Here is a 20,884-nt window from a genome sequence, read left to right as displayed (position 1 = left end):
TAGTTCTTTGGAGCTTGTATTCCTTGCAATTCCAAGGCAGGTCTCTGATCACTGCTATAATGATAGACTTCCACAGAACTCCTGCTGCTAAGTGCCCGAGTACCAGATTCAGACTCCTGAACACAGCCAGCCTCAGGCTGAAGGTGTGCAATTAGGCTCCAACAATCCACATCTAGCTCTGGCTTTTAGGACCATTTCACCCCCTGGTGATTCCTTGGAAAGTCACAGCAAAGGACTCTGGGGACAGCTTTTAAAACATTACTCAGTTATTTTTCCAAGTTTGACTAGCAATGACACAACCAAAGCCCTTCTTTCTTCCTTTTCTATAAAAGGAGGAATGCTGTAGCAAATTGGCAAACAGGACAAAAGATATGGAATAATTCATTTTGGGATGGCTATGAAAAGACAGGTCCACTAATACACTGTTGGTGGAGCTGTGAATTGGTCCAACCATTCTGGAAAACATTTTTGGAATGATTTCTTCCTATAAATCTGTTCAGAACTTGCAGCGTTTCTCCCAATACCTTGATGAGGGCCAGACTCCTTGCCCAGCATTCTGGCATTCTAGAATTTGACCCTACCCTTCCACTTCAACCTCAAAGGGTCAAAGACTCAGAGCTAGAAGGAAGCCTCAAGATTATCTACTCCAACTCCCTCACTTTTTAAGTTGGGAAACTGAGGCTCAGAAAGGGTAAGGGAATTGTCCAACATCCTAATAAGTTTTGATGACCAAATTAGGAGTAGCAGCTATAACTCTAAGCCTAGAGTGCTTCCCATTATTTTCTCCACTCTTCTTCCCTAGATGGGAAAGGGGAAGTGAAGAGCAGATATCACTGTGTAGATGTGAAAGATTTGTATCCGTCCCTGCAAACTCTGGTGTTCCCAGATGCAGATTGGTGGCTAATAAGAGTGGACCGATTTATTGGCTTGAGTCTAGATAAAAACCCAGCTAACGACCCAGTATGGAAAATGCCGGTGAGCAACAAACCCTATTTGCATGAGGTAATGTAATTGCTGAAGCATTACTTGTCAGGGAGACATCTGGGATATTACTGCTGAAATACTCTTGTTTTGATTATCTTATTCATGAAAATCATACTGTTATGCCACTGACTATTTCCTGCTGTTTCCCCCGGATTATCAATCAGAAAACACATCTGGCTGGCTAGTCTGCCTTGTCCAGGAAAGGCAGCTCTTTATCATGTTTAGAAAGATAGGCAGTGACATATGATTGTGCCTAATAGCAAGCTCATTTCCCTGGGTACCTCCACACCAGGCCAGGAACTTTTAGAGGAGTCTAGGGAGGGTGAGGACCATCACAGCCCTTCCCTGGTGCCCCACATTCATGGTCATTAACACTCTAGCTAGGGAGGCCAAGGGCATTCATTCATCATAGGATCTTACCAATCTGGAAGGAGGCAAGGCTGATTTAACTTATCTAATCACCTTCCCTCAAAGGCTTTTGTTGCCTCCTGGGTCTTTCCTTAAGTGGGGTGGGAGAGGGGTGGTTTGAGAAAAATAACTCTTCTGGAAAATGCAATGTCATGATCATCCTTGAAGGAGATAAAGGAAGAAAAGAAAGGTGTTCTCGAGTGTGGTTCCTTGCTATCGAATTAAATGAAGTATTTTAACTTAGTGATATTGACTCTGAGGGAATGAAGACCCCATTTCCTTATTCTCTCTCCACTTTAGAAAAGTGGAAAGAGCTAATAGGAAGGATCCTTCAGGATTCTATAGAAGAAGTCAGTATTTAGTGTCCTTATCTTCTCTCTCCACCCATCCAGTGCCCTTTCAATGTTCTCCATCACTATCATGCTGACTCTGCCAATGGCAAACTGCAGGCTCCATACAGGCCTAACCTCCCCCAGGGAAGTATCTGCAGTTTCCCCATCACTCCCTTCTGCCACTATCCAAATCTTTATTCTTTAAATGTAGAGAGAAGAATGTTTCTCCTAAACTACTTCACAAAAAAGGTAATGACTTGTGTCACCCCTCTCAAGTAGCATTTTTCTAAGTTCACTGGGTTCTTCTGGAGACATGATTTACCTCCAAAAAAGGGACTGTAATGGTGAAATTGCAGGCATCAGGCTGGTCAGTTGAGGGCACTGTAATACCTGTTAGGTCACTACTCTTAAGTATCTGCCTATTTCTCCTATATAGGACTGACTATAATACAATCAGAGTTTAAATTCCATGCCCACTATTTGTGCACTGAGCAACCAGGCAGGTTAGTGTTTAGAAAGCCTATTGCCACTTCATCTGAAGGAGACAAAAGGAGGGAGAGCCCAGATTGTGTTGCCAAGGCTGCTGCTGTTAGCTATTGCATTTTTGGCTTCTCATTGACCAGTTATTTACCCAGCAGCCTGAGAAATCTATACAATGGGGACTGAATCCTTCAATTCCCATCCATGTGGGTTATTTGCTACTGGGTACATGCCTACCCAGGTGAGAACATAGTAGTCACTGAGAGTTTAATATTCAGTTTTTCTTGGCAGGGGTCCAAGAAGTTTGAGTTCTATTTAAAATAAAAACTGGGGAGAAAAAGGAAAGAGGAGTGAAAATCACATCAGGATTCACCCAAGACCACTTCTTCCATGAAGCCCTTCCTGCTTCTTAGTGATCATTTTCTTTTCAGAACTTCATGATTTATTGTCTAGTTCATTTATTCAATAATATCATAGTGTATCTGATGCTGTTAGTTATCTTTTGGGGGTTCATACAAGTTTGTCTCCCCAACTAGAATGTGAGCTTTTGAGGGTAGTTTTTTTTTTCTTTTATTTCTTTGTATTTCCTTCCTCCCTTCCTCTCATCGTTCTTTTACTCCCACAATTCAACCTTCCTTCCTCTGTAAACCTATATGTGGTCACCTTATTTCTGTCCCAAGTTTGGGGAAAATTAGCTGGAGTTTCTAATATATTTGTTACTTATAAATTAGAAGCTTTAGCACCAGTTTGGGGGCATTAAGCATTTATTAAAGCATACCAAGTATTAGTAAAAAGATAACACCTGGGTCAGAAAGTTAAGATAAGGCCTATCTAGCCTAGAGCTCCAGCTTGACCTGATTCTTCCTCCAAGTCCTCCACCAGGAGCCTGTTTAAGAGCCAAACTTCGAGTAGAAGCTTTTTATGCGTCCGGAGGAAAGGCGGTCCTTACACCCTGCTTCAAGCTAATTGGCTAGCATCACCCAAATCCATTGGTTCATTGGACTTGAGGGTGGTCCTGTGTTGAGGTCAGAGTTCACACCCTCTGAGAACACACCCTCTTGAGGGCCAGGCAGGTGTGGTTTTAATTTAGTTAACTTTAAGTGAGTTAATCAGGGAAGTCAGTCAATCCAATCAATCTTAATATAATCCCCTTGAACAGGGAGGGCCTTTGGGTGGTCCAAAACCCATTATTTTCTCACCTCCTTCCCTTCATTAAGAAACATAATTTCCTTAAATGAAGCAATAATCTAACATATACTTATAAAGGAGTTCTATGATGACTAACAATATAAGGGGAATGAAAAGAGAGACCTCCCTTCCTTCCTTCTTTCCTCAAACATTTATTAAACTCTTGCTATGTAAAGAGCACTGCTGGGGGAGATATAAAGTTTAGACAAGGTATGGTTTTCCTGTCCTCATGGAAAGTCTTTTATTTACTTATTCATTTTTTTTTTTAATGGGGCAATGGGGTTAAGTGACTTGCCCAGGGTCACACAGCTAGTAAGTGTCAAGTGTCTGAGGGCGGATTTGAACTCAGGAACTCCTGAATCCAGGGCCGGTGCTCTATCCACTGCACCACCTAGCCGCCCCTACTTATTCATTCAATGAACATTCACTTGAGTAAGATTTATATGTTGGGACTTATGCTTAGGACTGTGATTATTATTCATAATTATAACAACTTATACAATACTTTCCTCACACTAACCCTAAGGTGTAGGTAGCACAAGTAGTATTTCCGTTATATAAGTGACTCAAACAAAGTTATACAAGTTAGTATCAAAGCAGGGATTTTGAACCCAGATATCTCTTGTCTGCAAGCCTGGCTCTTCTTTTCCTGATTTCTTTCCTCAAGAAGCTTGAAAGGGACTCACATAGCTAAAGCTCAAGGTACAAAGGGAGGAGGAATATATAAAAACAGTGTATTAGGAATTCAAGCTTTTCCTGCATTGGCCTCAGTTTAGTTAGTATTCCATCAATGATACCACTCAGTTCCTTTAGGATGCAGGAATCCTTCTGCAAACTGGAAGGTGAATCCTACCCCAGAGTGGCCACTGCAAATGCCCAGGAACAACTAGGGCCCCAGGGAAAATCAGACCTTGAACAGGAATGTCAAATTCCAAGAGGAAAAAACCAGACAGTCCTGTTAACAGTCATTTATTTTTAAACCTCAACTTCAGATCAGGATTTGACGGGTTTTTTCAAGCCCCAGAAGGGATTATACAATACTGTCAAGTTTGTCATATTGCAATTTTGAAATTAAAGGGCTGTTGGGCTCAAATAAATGCATTTTCAAGAAATAAAAAAACCCAGCACAGTTCAGGGTATGTTCTCCGCCCTACAACTTAAATTTAAAATGAACTTTCTTGAATTTACAACTAACTTCTCTCCCTTTCTCTCCCTTCCTCCTGTTCTTTTTTCTCCATTATCTATCTATAGATCCATCCATCTATCTACAGATCTATCCACCTACCTATCTGTCTACCTCCCTATCTACTTAACTTACTACCTATGTACCTGTCTATCTATCTATCTTTCTCTCCTTTTAGAAAAATTCTCCAGAAAAATTCCTGTCTCACATTCTCACACTGCTCTGGAATGTCACATAAAGACGGAAAAGTTTCCTGACCTAGGACTTGGGAGAATAACTTGGAATAGAAAATGTTTTTAATGCTTATACTGTTTTGAATATGGAATCTTCAAATATGGAATATGGAATAGTGTTACCACATCTTTATCTTCACTAAATTCAACAAACACTTAATAAGAATCCTTTGCTGCCAAGACAGTTAACCTCCACTGAAAACAAGCAGCATTTCCACAGTAGTCTGTCACAGGAAGAATGGCTTCCAGTCCTTGTGACAGGCAGCATAGTGTAGTGAAGAGAGCACTGGATGTGGACTTCAAGGAGCAGGGTTTAAATCTTTGCTGGGCTACTTACTACCTGGGTGACCATGAACACATCACTTTCTTCTTCAAACTCAACTTGCTCTTTTTATAAAAATAAGGAACTTGGACCAGTTATTAAAGTGTCTTCCATTTCAAAATTCTCTGATTCCCCTGCAAGGGATCCTATCTTATGTGATCCCAGATCCTGAAGGAGCTGGGGGTCTGGAGTTGCCAGTGAAGGCTCCATACACAAAACCACACTCTGACAGAGCAAGCTCTGCCCTGGAAGAGGCAAACAACCGTGGGGTGATGATGCTCTCCACTCGGAGCTGGTACTGGGAGCAAAGGAAGCCTGATCACTTGGGCAAGTGCTGTCCTAGTCACCTTTTTTGCAACCATTTTGACACCCTCATTCTTATCTCCTATCACCTAGATGGAGAGGGAAAGAATAATAATATTAGTGTTACAACTGATCTGCATAAAGCACTTTATATACATTGTCTCAAGCCTGGAGAGAAGGTTGACCTTGGCTGGAGTCAGGAAATCCTGCCTTTGATGTATCTAGATGTATGACTCTGGGCAAGTCATTTAACTCCTTAGTCAACTCTCTCAGATTATAAATTGCAAAAGAGTTGATTTGCATCTATGGAGAGTTTCCGCTGGGGATTCTCTATGCTGATTAAATCATGAATTTGAATATCACCTTCACTCCCCCCCCACCCCCCCCCCCCCCCCCCCCCCCCCCCCCCCCCGACCAAATTTTCTCTTTGGAAAGGGAGATGAGTAAAAAGGAAAAAAAGGAAAAGACTAAAACAATTCCTAGGTGTTTGAGGAGCTACTAGGAATACTAATAAAGCAGCTAGGTTGTATAGTGGATAGAGTGCCAGGTTTGGAGTCAAGAAGACTCACCTTTCTGAGTTCAAATCTGGCCTCAGCTTATTAGCTCTGGGTTTGATTCAGTTTCCTCATCTGTAAATATGAGCTGGAGAAGGAAATGGGAAACCATCCTAGTATCTTAGCTTCCCCCCACCCCCACCCTGTGGCAATGAGGGTTAAGTAACTTGCCCAGGGTTGCACAGTTAGTGTCAAGTGTCTGAGGCTGGATTTGAACTCAGGTCCACCTGAATCCAGGGCCAGTGCTTTATCCACTGCACCACGCACTTCAGTATCTTTGCCAAGAAAACCCCAAATGGGGTCATGAAGAGTCAGACGCAACTGAAAATGACTGAACAATGACAAACAATAAAAGGAATACTTATAACTACCATTTAATATAGCAAGATTTGCAAAGTGCTATACATAGATTATCTCATTTGAGGTGCACAGCAACCCTGTTGCACTGTTGTTATTTTCCACTTGGAGGAAACTGAGGGTAGGAGAGGTAAATGGATTGGGCAAGAGTCACAGAGATAGTAAGCATCCAAGGTAGTACTCCCATGTAGCTGCCTATCAAGGTGTGCAGTGATGCTCTTTCACTATCTTTGTGCCTTACACCCTTATTCCCAATTCTGGAAGAAACTCTGACCAAAAACCGCCCAGTGAGGCACTGCTGGCACTTCTCTGCTCACCTTATATAAGACACTTTCCTGGAAGGAAATGAGCCAGGGTTAGGTCTCTGCAAAGATCAATCTGATGATAAGTTTGAGGTTTCAGTGGTGCTTGGGTGAGGGAACGCAAAGCTGCCGGAAGGAGAGCAGGTGGAATTGAACAATAGCTTTCTCTCCTCTCTGGCTCAGCTCCCATGCCCTTGCCCCTTCTTCCCCAGTCTACATGATTCCCTGGGAACAATGGGCCAATTTAGGTAATAGCAGATGATGCCCAAACAGATACAGCACCAAGACTAGAAAAGGAGCCTGAAGAGGAGCAAAGCTCCCTTCTAAACGAGGGCTCTGATTGCCAGCAATTAGGAAGGCAGTGTTCCAGAACCATCCCTTCGTTGTCCCCACCTCTCCCCCTCCCCCATGGTAGAGGGGAGCTGCAGTATCTCTCCACTGCTCCAAGAAGAAATTCATCCTCTGGAACGGACACAGAGCCAGGGACAAAGCCTCATTCTCAAAATCCCTCAGGGCCTGTTCCCTTGGAGTTTGGGATCTTCCCAAGAAAAATGATTGCAATTAACCTCCATGGATTCGACAACCTGCTTTGAACAGAGGATAATCCCATGGGGGTGGGGAGGGCTGCACTGAGTCCCAGGAGAAATTCATGCTTAAGTACCAAGACTATGTAGAGACTGGGGTACAAAAACATCTCTAGAGGCATCTAGGCGGCATAGTGGATTAAATGGCAGGGCCTGGAGTCAGAAAGAAGAGAGTTCAAACCCAGTCTCAGACATTTATTATCTGTAGGACTCTGGGCAAATTACTAATCTCTCCTACCCTCAGTTTCCTCCTCTATAAAGTGAGGATAATAATAACACCTTTCTTAAAACTTAGAGAGCTATATGAATGCTAGCTATTGTGGCCATGGCTCCTGAGTTTTGACTTTTAATGATATGCCTTGCTCTCTCACGGTTCTTTCCAAACACACCATGGTGAGACTGTGGGATTCCAGATAGCACAGAACACTCACTATCTGAAAATGCAAACAGGTTTTGGGTTCATCTGAGTGTGGGAGATGCTGAAGAGGTCATTCATAAGAATAGGAAACAAGGGTGTTTGGGGGCATGGCCCTTCATGACGAGATAATGTCAGGGAAGATTATCAGGCCCTTATACAAATAGCTCCTAGGCCCCTGGTTGGAGGAATTCTGGGGTTATTTTTTTTAATATATAGAATTCATCAAGGCCATCTCCTTGATGTCACTTGTGCTACTCTCCTCATCTGGAATGCTCTTATTTCTCTCAGCCAGTCATATCTTAAAGTTCCCAGCTTGAGTCCCAGACTCAAGGTATCTTTCCCTAACTATGCCAGGTTTCCATTTGTCGACATTTTTTTCAGCTTTTACATTGCTTATAGTCCAAGTCACGCAACACATGCAGAGGTATGACATAAATTCTACATATAAAAACATATGCAAATATCATGTCATGCATATGTATGATCCATTTGGAGACACAGTACAATATGGTAGCTAGGGAGCCAGACTGGGACCAAAAAGACGGCCTCTGATATATCCTGACTGTATGACCTTAAGACAGTTCTCTTAACCTCCAGAGGTCTCTTAACCTTCTCAAGATCACTCTCTGAGAATATATAAATTATAGAGAAGATGCTGACCTGTATTGGTAGAGGGAGTTTCTCATCTGGGAGTTCTCTATATCAATAAAATCACAAGTCCAGCTTCTATCCCTATAATACATACTCTATCTATACCTAGCCACAGACAGACTGACCCCTAGCTTCAGTACAACATGACCTGGGATTCTAGTGAGCTATTTCCCAGATGCAGATTGATGATCACAATGAGCCTCAGTGAGTGAGTGTGGATGGATTCACAGGATCCAATTCCATTTCTAGAAACATGGCCCATGTTGTGCTGATGCTGGGTCAATGGCATTATATTTGTATAAGGCACCCACTGCCTTTGGAATTGTCTTCCTTTAGTCTATTCAAGTCAATAAACATTCCTTATTGTCCTACTATGTGTACAGTTATCCCTCAACCCCCATCAGTCCCTATGCATGATCTCTTCTCTGATTGTTTGGAAGAAAATTAACCAAGTAAATCAGGCTCCCACATGTTGTTTGTTTTTAAATAAGGGTAATGCTGTTGTGAACCTGAGGTTGGGAAATGACGCATATATGCGTGGTGTCCAGTCCCCGGATCCTCTCCAAACAAAAGACAGAATGAACATCCCCTCTGCCCACATACATCAAGACCCTGACTCCAAGCTCTTCCAGAAACGCTGCCCGATTTCCTTTGTCTTCTTCCCAGAGAAGCATTAGCGAGGGGGAAGGGAGTGTTTCTCTCTCTAAGGGAAAGCAAGAAAGTCATCCCTTTGCAGTGTTTGCCAGAGAATCTAAAGATTTTTTTTTTATTTTTTTCTTTCTTTCTCCTCCTTCTCCCACTTAGGAATTGAGAACAGTAGTTTTCAAGTTGAAGGCTAAATTGCCTAAAAGTGTTCACTCTTATCCTCCAATTTACAGATATTTGGTGGCCCAGTGGAGGGAGTGGAAACTTAAGATTGATTAAGTATTGTTAGAAGAAGCATACTCTCCTACTTTCCACCCTCCATCAAACTGACTGCCTGGGAACTAAAGAGAGGGTTAGGGTTCTAGGCTATGACAAGAGAGACCTGACCAATCCAAGGGTGTCCAGAGGAAGTTCCCCTCCCCCACTTCCTCTAGCAGAAAGCTTTGCATGAAAGAAAGGTATGAACCTAACCTTAACCGTAATACTAACATTTCTTCAACCTCAAAGGCAGACTTAGATACAGAAGTTGCATGGGAAGTGTTCTATCATTTGAGAGAAATGCTTTGTAACTTTGGTTCTTGCTATATCTTGAGGCCAGGATGAAGTAAGGGATAGAACAATGGATGTGGTTCAATAGAAAACTACCTAGAAAATTTAGAGAACTAGTTGGTTGCCCCCATAATACAAGAGACCAGGCTTATAGGTTACTTTGCTTATTAATTAGTATTACTATTGGCAATCTATATCCCTGGGGGCAGCTAGGTGGCGCAGTGGATAGAGCACCGGCCCTGGAGTCAGGAGGACCTGAGTTCAAATCCAGCCGCAAACACTTAATACTAGCTATGTGACTCTGGGCAAGTCACTTAACCCCAATTGCCTCACAAAAAAACAAAAGCAAAAACGAAAACAAAAACAAAAGCAATCTATATCCCTGAAGACTATCCAAAGTCATCGCTGAGGTCATCTCTATCCCACCATAACTTTTCTCTCCTTACTCTCTTTCTCTGCACAAATTCTTACCCTCTGTTCCCTCACCCCTGCCTGATTCAGACACTCAGACTGCTTAAAGAATCTCAGGAGGCATTTAGTCCAGCCTAGTATATATGGATCAGTGTGACCCAATCTAAACAAGAAAACTTTCTACAACTTCCCTCACAGTGGATAACCACTGTAATAACCACAGGGGCATTTTGAGGGCTTCCATTGAAGGGGAACCTACTGCCACCTGAAGGCAGCCCATTCCATTTTTTATTTATTTATTTATTTTTTTTAGTGAGGCAATTGGGGTTAAGTGACTTGCCCAGGGTCACACAGCTAGTAAGTGTTAAGTGTCTGAGGCCGGATTTGAACTCAGGTACTCCTGACTCCAAGGCTGGTGCTCTATCCACTGCGCCACCTAGCTGCCCCCCATTCCATTTTTGACAGTTTTATTTATTAGAAAATGTGTCCTTACATTAAACTAAAATCTGCCTCAATGATTTCCACTAATTACTCTGAGTTCTACCCATCTTGAGACTAAGCAGATGAGCTCTTGTTGTTTGCAATAAAAAGAATGTTAATCACTGTTCCAAGTGCATATGCAAGCTTGAAAACAAATCTTTATCTATCAGCCTAAGATGTAGGTATACAAGGGGATAGGAGAGTAGAGGGTGGGAAATGGTGCAAAATAATTGAGTTGTCAATCCTTCAATTTAACCAGTATGTCCTCACTCTCTTCAGATTCATTTTCACCTGAGTTTTTGTTCATCTTCCTGTCTGTATTGTCCTCCCTCTATCCCCGTCTACTTCTGTATCTACATAAAGGGGACTGGTCAAGAAAACCCAGTCTTTATGAGCATGTAAAGTGTACTCTCTCTGTTGAGCAATGCTCCACAGGGACTTTGGAGAATGTACAGGAATTTTATAATTCATTCCTCTCCACCTACCTCAAGGTGAAGAAAAGGGATTTTTCATTGGCTGCTGAGCTAGAAATGAAAATACACTCAGCTTGGTGTTTCTCTTTCCTAGTGGTGATTGAAGTAGCAATTGCATTAAACCTCAAGGTGGGGAGAAAAATGATAGCAATGGCCCCCTGCTGCATATCTCTACATTAGACAAGACACAGAGCCATGGATATGATGCCTCTTTGAATTTATTCTTTCCTGCTCTTCTGTAAGGAAATAAGGGAGATGGAATGGACTTGGACCTTGTGAGCTCTGAAAGGTCTAAAATGCAAGTTATCAGAGGTCCAGCAACTGGACACCAAATCAGAGTTTGCTGCAGTCAAGCCCAGTGAGGAGTGACTTACCATGGTTTCTGGGGTGTGCTGGAGCCAGCTAAAGGCAATCACTAAATGTTCAGTGTAGGTGGACATATGTTCCTTGACAAACTATAGAAAACTACAAATCAGGGTTTGATTCTTGTCTTGTTGATTGCTGAGACTTGAGAAAGTGATAGAAAAATATTAATAAGGTAGATTAAACAGAGAAATATAGTACATTGGAGAGCCGATTATTAAATGTTTACCAGTATATACCTGGTATTCAGCTATCAGTAATGCCACACAAAGACGTGAATGTGGTAGAGAGAATGCTTTATAGCAAATGATTGAAGTTTGTGTTCAAAGGGACTTTCCTCAGAGACAGACATAATATAGGGCAGATTGTGCTCCCAAATTGGAGAAATGTTTTGTAATTTCTGTTCTTGCTATATCTTCTAGTTAAATATCCTTTTGTAAAAACCAATTAATATATTAAGTGATTAAATACTGGGATGCAGATCACTAATTCAACTAATGATATATGACCCATATTGATTGTAACTGGAGATTGATATTGAAGAGAACACACAGGAATGGTGGTTTGAGCCAATATTAGGAAAGACGAACCCGATCCCTCAAGTGTACCTCCTATTTCAGGGATAGATGTACCCAGCTTTGATCTGGGCAGCCTGTCTCAGTGCAAGTGGAAGTTGGAAAAAAGACTTATAGGAATCTATATTGGTTGCACCTATTTAAGCCCTATTCATACTTCCAAGGCCTGCTGACACCCTGCCTGCTCCAAGTACATACATACATTGCCTTCTCTGGCTAATCCATGGTGATCTTTCTTCTTTCCAATTTCCTGTAGTATTTCCTGTTCATTTAATTACTTTCATACTTAGAATCACAGACCCTCAGAGTTGGAAGGGATGTCAGAAGTCATCTAAGCCAACTTGTACCTGAGTAGAAACCCCCTCTACAATATCCCTGACAAGTGATTATCCAACTTATGCTTGTAGATAGCCAGTGATGGGAACTAATTATCTACCAAGGCAGTTCATTCTACTTTGGGATAGCTCTATCATTAGTAAGTTTTTCTTTACATTGTTAGGAAATATGCCTCTCTGTAGCTTCCACCGATTAATCTAAATTCTCCTCTTTGGGAACAAATAAAATCTTTCTTCCATAATCTTTCTTCTGACCTTCAGATAGTTGAAGACAGTTTTCATCTCCCTCACTAAGCCTTCTCTCCTACAGGAAAAACATTTCTGGTTCCTTCAACTAGTCCTCATATGATATCCTTTCCAATCACCTCCTCATCCTGATTGTCCTCCTCTGAGTGCATTCCAGCTTGTCTATCTTCTCCAAAATGTAGTGATCAGAATTGAACAAGATGCTCTAGATGTAGTCTTATCAAGACCGAGTATAGTAGAACTACTGCCTTCCTAGTTCTGCATGTTATGATAGAAATATGTACTATATAACAGAAATGAATGCTCCCCAGGATAATATGTAACCACATCTTTTCATATATGTCACTTTTAAGTAGACTATAGGAAACTAGACTTCCTTTGAGTGAAGGAAACCCATTTTCTTCTCTTGTTCCCCACTCTGGCATGTAGTACATTGTTTTGTACATCACAGTAAATACCCAACTGCATGAATGAATATTATTCCCATTGTTGGGGGTGTCAGGGCTGAGAAGGTTGTTGGTAATGTGTGTAGGCTGGTAACTCTAGGTGCCAAGCTTCAGTGTTGGTTTAAATATTCCAACAGATCTCTAGCTCAGGCCCTAATCTTGGTCTCACAGAAGCCATCCACATCATACTGCAATGCATATCATAGTTTCTTTGGTTTTTTTAATCATACTTGTGATTTCATTGGTATGTGGAACTTTCCATGAGGACAACCTCTACCAATGCAATTCAGTAACTGATCTGTAACTTGTAGTCTTAAAGAGTTACTTGGGGCATTAAGAGGTTAAGTGACTTGCCTAGAATCATATATTCAGTATTTGTCAGAGGCAGGACCTAAAACCAGGTCTCCCTTACTCAGAGGTGCCTGGGCTCTTTTTTCCACTGGAATATAATACAGCAAACCTAAAGAAATGTGTGTCCTAGATCTATTTTTGCAACTCTAGTGGGGGAACATTCACAAAATGCTTATTCTTTTATTTTGGTATATGGTTCAACATATTCTCTGTCTCCCATCCCCTTCTCCTCTCTCTTAATAGAAGGGAAAACTGTCTCAGAGAGGTGGTCACTTATCCAGAACCACATAACACATTAGGGGAGGAAACCAGATTTCAAACCCAGATCACATCCATTACCAGCAAGAGACGGGGTACGGCTTCATATACCAGGTACAGAGATCCAGTGACCCTTGCCTCCCACTGAGCATCAAGAAAGTTTGAGTGAATGAAAAAATACACTTTATTGACATTTCACAGTTTGGCAGTAGTAGCAGCAGCAGAAGCATTGCCAGAAGCAGGAACATGCAAAATAGCTAGTTCAGGTGCATGCAAGGGTGACTCAAAGGCCATGCTACTTTTTTTGGATGAGGTATGTCCTGCTTCCTACAAAAATCCCATTGCATGTCACTTGAGTTTGATCACTTTCTGGTCTGTCTTGTTCTCTAACCATCCTTGTCTCCCAAAATAGACAAAGCTCCCAATGAGGAAGGTACCATGTCTCTTCCTCTTGCTGTGTCAGACCCTTCACACTGAAGAGCACGTGGCTGGCTCAGTAAAGACTTGTCAAATGACTATATGTGCTTTGAGTCTAGCTGTTCTTCCTTCCTTATAGGTGAAACTAAGTTAACCATGCTCACCTAGGAACTGTGTTGTTTTTCAAGAAATCACGGCGGTTTTCTCCTGTGCCCTTCACTGTCACCATGTGGTGTGTTGATATTTCATGCCTTTTCTCCCTAGACTGTAAATTTTCCAGACTGCAAATTCCTTGAGCACAGGGATGGCATCTTATATCTCTTGACCTCCTCCACTGTGGCAAGCACAGTCAATGTTTGCTGATGGATTGAGTGATGCTCAGTCTCATTGAAGCCTGATGGAGTTAAATCATCATAGATAGCCACACCTCAAATTAACTCCCATCTCCCATCTTAACTTGGAACTGAACTGTGAAAAGAGGCCATCCGGTGGCCTCAGTAAGATGGACTGATGTCACTAGTTCTATTGTTTCTATCAGCCATAGTGCCCAGAACATAACAAATGCAGCATCGCTGCTGAAATCTGATTGCCTTCCACTGGACTGCAGAGTAAGTCCAGCTAAGGAACCAGTGGTTGAGCAGCTGATGGAGACAGAGCATTCCTCAAATAGTCTCCAGTTCTTCTGAGACTCTCTAGTCCTCCAGAATGTCTTATTGCTCTTAGAGTGTTTAGTTTCTCTAGAATGGGCCTTCGGCTCATTGGTGGAATGGGGTAGAAGTAGCTCAAAGCTGCCACAGCTCAGACAATGTCAACAGCACAGAGAAAAGAGGACGTGGGAGTCCATGGCTGCCAATCCAGCAGGCTTCATGAGCACTGAGTTCCTTTGATTTTTTTTTGTTATCCTTCATTAAATAGTGAAAGAAGGTTGAATTTCACATATATTTTTTTCTTTTTCCTAAAATATCCAGAATGAAAAATACAGCAGAAGCAATAGAATGAGGTTTCTTTTAGGTCATTTGCCATGATCTGCTTTCTTAAGAATTTCCTGGTGGAGAGAGCAAGAGGGAGGGGTCTATGGGGCTAGACTAAAGCTGGTGCCTATGGTGGCAGCATATAGAAAGAGTAAGTCCAGCCCAGCAGGGGCTGGCTGGCTATTGGGAAAAAAAAGGCAGAGAAGTCTAGGGGAGGACAGAATGTTTGATCATGAAAACACACGCGCGCACGCCTCCCCCACACCCCCCCACACACATACGCATACACACACACACACACATACACACAGCACTCAAAAAAACCCAACCTGATAAACCTTAAAAAGAGAGAGACAGCTTAATAACACCAATGAGACCCAGAGTATCTGTACTAGAATAACCCCAGCCATCTCCATCTCTTCTTTGCGCTCCTGGGAGCAGCTGTTTTAAACTCAGACTATAAGAACCCATGGGCCAGCTCTTGACAGTGTGAAGCCTTTATGGCTGGCACCAGACTCAAAGGCCAACCTTTGATGGACCAAAATGGGGCATGCAAAACAAAAAGCCACACCATCCCACAGAGACTTGGGGATGCAGCACTGAAGAGCTGCTAAAGGAACCATAATGGCAGCCTGCCCCTTCCCCACAAGAAAGTAGTCCATCTTTCCTGACCTCTGCAAGGGCTAACCAGCTACAAAGGGACCCCTTACTCCAGTGCTGGTAGCATTACCACTCCCTATTTTCCCCCACCTTTCCCCAGTTTGGAATCATTTCCAGCCATGCTCCAGGGAATTGTGGGGCTGGATTTTTAATTTCTTGGGGCAGAGAAGTTTCATGAAGGCTCTGCGGAAACTGTAGTGGCACAGAGGATAAAGGATGGGGTTCACTGCAGAGTTGACCCAGAGCAGCCAGAAGGATGTTTCATACCAGTAATCAGGAATGCAGCGGCCGTGGCAGGCAGCCCGAATGATCATTAGGAGGGTGTAGGGGGCCCAGCATAAACCAAAGATGCTCACGATCACTGCCAAAGACTTGGCCACTTTCTTGTCCCTGGACAGCCGGAAGCGTTGAGTGATGCTCTGTGACATCATTTTCATCCTTTTCTCCAGGGATGAGGTGGATGCCGAGGGCTTGTAGCTCCTCTTCAAAGACCTCGGCTTTTCAGGAGCATGGGTGGAACTGTTGGAGCTCGATGTGGGTGAGTCCCGGGCGCCATCTGGCTTGTCTGAAGGGTGTGCCTCATACTTGTGAAGGTTCAAGGTCTCCCGAGGCATCTTCTGCTCCCACTCCCAGCACTTCAGGGAGAACTTGGGATTTGTTTCTGACTCATGGCTGAAGAGCCTCCCAGGCTCCTCCCGGCCCACATCCAGCCGGTCCCGGGTTCGTTTCTGGATGTTCAGATAGATGCTCAAGTTGAAAAAGGTCACACTGAGGAAGGGTGTGAAGAACTCCAGTGTGGAGGCTGTGATGAGGAAGTACCAGTTGTAGAAAAACTCAGCATAACACTCACCCTCTGGGATGATGCTCCCACCAGAGAGGTACTCCCAGCTCAAGATGGCAGGTCCATAGAGTAGAAAGGCCAGCACCCACACCAACACCATCTTCTGTACTGCCCTCCTGGTATTGCCTTGCTGGGCACGATATGCAACCTGAGGAGAAAAAAAAAGCCATCTCTGCTGGCCTGTCACCTTAAAAACAAGGTCAGTTCCCTTTTTTTGTTTTAAAAGAGTAAAAGCCATAAGATATTAGAACTAGAAGGGACTTTAGCCAAAACCTCCTCATTACACAGCTGGGGCAGCTGAAATCCAAAGAGGAAAAGGATTTCACAAGGTCATACAGAGACAGAGTCAGGACTAGATTTAGTTCTTTTGACTCATTGGGTCCTCTGCTTTTCATTCCACCACTTTACCAGATTTACTTTGGAATCATCCAATCCCAGTTTGAACACCAGGGGGAGGAAACTAATAGCTTCTTCCAGTCAATTCAACAAGCTGTGGTCACAGCTCTGGGGAAAACACAAGGTTTAGGAAATGAGATTCTTCCCCTCATAGAGCTTATAGTCTAGTTGGGGATATAGCATATTCAACACAGGTAATCAAAATACAAAAGTGACTTAGAGAGGTACAAGCAAAGTGCCATGTGAAATCTGAAAGTTCACAGAGGAGGTGATATTTGAAACTGGATGGGAGATGTGTGCCAGCCACAATGTGAGCAAACAATAGGCAAGAAATAAATGTTGAATTGAATGCCCAATCTCAGGGGCATCTGTTTAAATATTTATTCCCCCTCATCCCAAAGTTAAAAGTTCCAAAAAATGTTTCTCCCCTTATTGCAACACATCACAGGTTTAGAGCTTCAAGGGATACTAGAAGCTATCTAGTCTCTTCCCTCATTTCACAGATGAAGAAATGGAGTTCTACTCCCAGAGGTTAGGTGACATGCCCAAGGTCACACAGGTAGTAAGCATGAGAAATAGGATTTGAGCCTAGGTAGTCTGATTCCAGAATCGATGCTCTTTCTATGGTACCGTCCTATAACTTCTATTCCTTAGCACAGTAGAGCTACCCAATTCTTTCTTTAGGTTCTTGAACTATAAGGGGTTGTTTGGGCCATGGTAAGGCATATGTTTTGCCTGGGTTTTCTCTACAATCTCTGGCTCTCTCTCTTAGAAGTGGTGCAATGAGGCAGTTTCCCACCTCTTGCTTCCAAACAGTTTGAGCCTAGAAACTCACCGCCCTGGTAACAGAGAGAAACCGGTCATAACTGATCAACACGATGTTGAAGACCGAAGAGGTGCAGAGCAGATAGTCAACCACCAGCCACAACTTGCAGAAGCTCCTCCCAAAGGTCCACTTCCCAGTCAGCACATAGGGCACGTACAAGGGGATGCAAAAGGCTCCTGGAAAGAAAGAGCATAGATGTTTGGAAAAGATCTGAGGATCTGGGACGATTCAGGGAGAAGGAAGAAAGGAGACAAGATGAAAATGCAAGGAGAGGTCAAGGTGTTCTTGGGGAAGGAACAATGAACACTGGAGTCAGGAGATATGAAACTTAGCTATGATACATATTGGCTATGTTATCATGGGCCAGTGATTTAACCCCTCTGAGCCCAAGTTTTCTCTTCTGTAAAACGGGGTTTTCCTCCATGTTTCACTGGGTTGTTGTGGGAGGAAATGCTTTGCAAACCTTAAAATGCTATAAAAATATAAGTTTTAATCAGGCTATTCTACAGGGTCAGGTAGTCACAGGATTCCCAGGACTTCTTCAGCCTGGTATCTAGTATCCCCATTTCATTTTTACACTAAGGTCTCTGGGAAAGTCCCTGAATTCAGGACTCAAACACAGAATGGCTGGGGAGAAAAGGCTCGAGTCAGTTATCGAGCAGCTAAACTAGTCAGAAAGGAAATTCCGAATCATAGAACAAACTAGGGACCCAGATTGTTTGATAAATGGCTGTTGCCCTCTGCTGGGGGAGGGGCTGAATCTTCGGGCCTTGAAGAGCTGAAATAGATTCTGCCTTACAGTACTGTCAGCTCAGTGTTTCCAGGTCCTTGAGATTGGCTGGAGGTTGAAGAAGATCCAAAAGGGAGGGAAGGGAGAGAATTTTTTTCTATCCTATATTTTCCCTCTTAGGGAAAATTAAAGGATAAAATGACCACCTCTTGCTGTATCAATGGGAAAAATACTGCATCCCAGGTAGCTGGGAATCTATAAGCCCCTCCCTCACAGTTGGCATTAAGCTACCACTAAGTTGCCTGACCCCTTCCCTACTGCATTTGCCCCATGGAAATAAGTGATAACCATATGGCCGTGGCAACCTAAAGACCACAAGAAGTATCTTGACAGGTTTGATTGCTCTGGTCCTCTTCAGGAAGTGAAACTCTCATCAGAAAACTCTGCCCCTCCCACCAGACATGCATCCGTGTAAGCCCCTCCCTTCCAGCTAGTAGGAGCAACAGACTCAAGCTTCTCAGACTCCCACATCAGCTGGAATTTCTCCCCAAACCCATTGTCTCCATGAACAGCAGGGGGAGGAGATCTGTCTCCTTTGTCAGCCAGATTTCTTTCTCACCATTCCCAAGGAGGCACCTCTATGCCCCCCCATTTCCTTCTCTAGGAAACATCCCCCTCTCCACTTTCTCTCATTACTTTGAAAAGTTCTGATTGATTTCCTCTTCTCTTCTGAGACTTGCCCCTTCCTCCACTTCCCCTTCTTATCCAATCAGACCAGTCATGAAGAATAGTGCCCTCCTCCTGTTTTTCTAAAATATGTGGATAAAGAATACATATATATATGTGTGTGTGTGTGTATATATATATATATATATTTACTAGGGCCCTCATCTGGGGTAGAGACATAAAGCATCTGTGCCTGCTAATGACTGGAGAGAGAACCACTGTATTTCGGGTCTGGAGAACTGAGTTCTAATTCCTGCTCATATACATACTAGTTTTGTGACCTTGGGCAAGTCACTTCATCTTTTCAAGTTTCAGAATTTCTCTGTGTAATATGGAGATAATAAAATAACTTCATAGGGTTATGAGGATCAAATGATGAAGTCCTTTCTAAGGCTATATAAATGTCAAACATTATACAACTTGCTCCTATATCCAGCCCCCACCCCCATTCTTGCCTCCAGCCTGGGAGCTCAAAGCTTTCCCCTCCCCACCACTTCTCCCTCTGTAGGAGCAGAGGAATGTCAGTATGGCACCCTTGCCCCAACCCTCATCACAATTGCCTGGCAGCTTCAAAGAGGAGGAAGGGTGAGAGGAGAAGCATCTATTTGCCCCACCCCACCCCACCCGACGATATTTTCCCCAGTGACAAGCACACTCATATTCTATATCCCAAGAAATAGAAGAGATCCCGGGTGGGGCGACCCACATCCAGGGGGCTGAAGCACTATTTCACTGTTCCAGTTTCTCTGCTTACTGGAGTGGAGGGGGCACTAAATTGTCCCCCCTCCCCCATAACCCATAAGTCTGTTGTTTCTAATTCCTAAATTTCTCTAAGTTTTCTCGCCTTTTCTCTCAGCAGGAAAGAAGCGGAACCAGCGCGGGGAAACCTTCGCCTGCATCTTTGCATCCAGGCCCTTCTGTCCCAGATTCCTAGAACCCCCGATCTTGTCCTCTTGCCAGTGTCTTAATTAACTTCACCTAGGCAATGCATAAGACAGCACAGAGGACTCCAGAAAGACTTGGTAAGTCTTATCTCAGGAATCTTAGCTACTGTTATCCCCCCTTTCCACAACTGCCCTATGTCCTTTGCTCCCAGGGGTCCTATAGACGTACGGCTGGCCCCTCTCTCCCAGGAGGCCCCAGACTCGATGCTGCCCCTAGCCTTCTTCTTGCACAAGGGTCCAAGGCCACACACACAGAGTTCCAGCCCTGCACCTAGCGTCTCACACCCTTCTCACGACAACCTCAGCTCCAAGAAGTCCGTCCTTCCTGAGGTCTTCAGCCCCCACCCCGGGTCACTTGTCCCACTCCCCCTACCCCAGGGTGGGTGTACTTTACCTACTAGGAAATCAGAGATGGCCAAATTGAGGAGGAAGAAGTTGTTCTGTGTGCGGAGGCTGGAGTCCACCACGAAGGCCAGCATGACCAGAGCGTTGCCCACCACGGTCGCCACGATCAGCAGCGCCATCAACACAGCGAGGACCACGGTCCAGGCGGCGGAGAAACCGGGAGCTGCCGCCTCTCCCGTGCTTGGTCCCCAAGACACATTGAGGGCCCCGTCGGGCAGGGCGCGTTCCATGGCAGGCTGAAAGAGCGCTACTTCATGCACCCCGAGACCTACCGGGCCGAGGGAGGCCCGGCCTCGAAGGAGGAGAACCTACACACCTCTAGGGTACGAGCCAGTCCGCTGCACGAGGGCCAAATGGGGTGGAGGGTGGTGGCAACAGGTGTCTGCAAGGCGCGGTGTCTTGGCGATGCTGTACCCTCTTTGGGCTGCTTAGGGGCTAAGATTCGGGCTCCGCCTCCTGCCACTTGGTGTCCGCAGCCCCGCCTCGTCTGGCTCCGCAGCCTCTGGCAGAGGTGGGCCAGAGAGGGTCAAGAAGGCT

The 20,884-nt window shown here is 43.9% G+C and overlaps 1 protein-coding gene across 1 annotated transcript; it reads right to left on the bottom strand.

Moving 5' to 3' along the window:
• Nucleotides 1–13,603: 13,603 nt before the first annotated feature.
• On the bottom strand, nucleotides 13,604–20,577 carry HRH3 (histamine receptor H3). The gene is made up of 3 exons (XM_043990077.1): nucleotides 20,337–20,577; nucleotides 17,552–17,718; nucleotides 13,604–16,468 (listed from the first exon to the last, which is right to left on the bottom strand). Exons 1-3 carry the CDS (start codon nucleotides 20,575–20,577, stop codon nucleotides 15,587–15,589), a joined length of 1,290 nt encoding a protein of 429 aa, XP_043846012.1. The 3' UTR covers nucleotides 13,604–15,586.
• Between the last annotated feature and the right edge of the window lie 307 nt (nucleotides 20,578–20,884).

The sequence above is a fragment of the Dromiciops gliroides genome, chromosome 2 (assembly GCF_019393635.1).
Source record: "Dromiciops gliroides isolate mDroGli1 chromosome 2, mDroGli1.pri, whole genome shotgun sequence".
NCBI classification, from domain to species: domain Eukaryota; kingdom Metazoa; phylum Chordata; class Mammalia; order Microbiotheria; family Microbiotheriidae; genus Dromiciops; species Dromiciops gliroides.
This window is presented reverse-complemented; position numbering and strand designations above follow the sequence as displayed.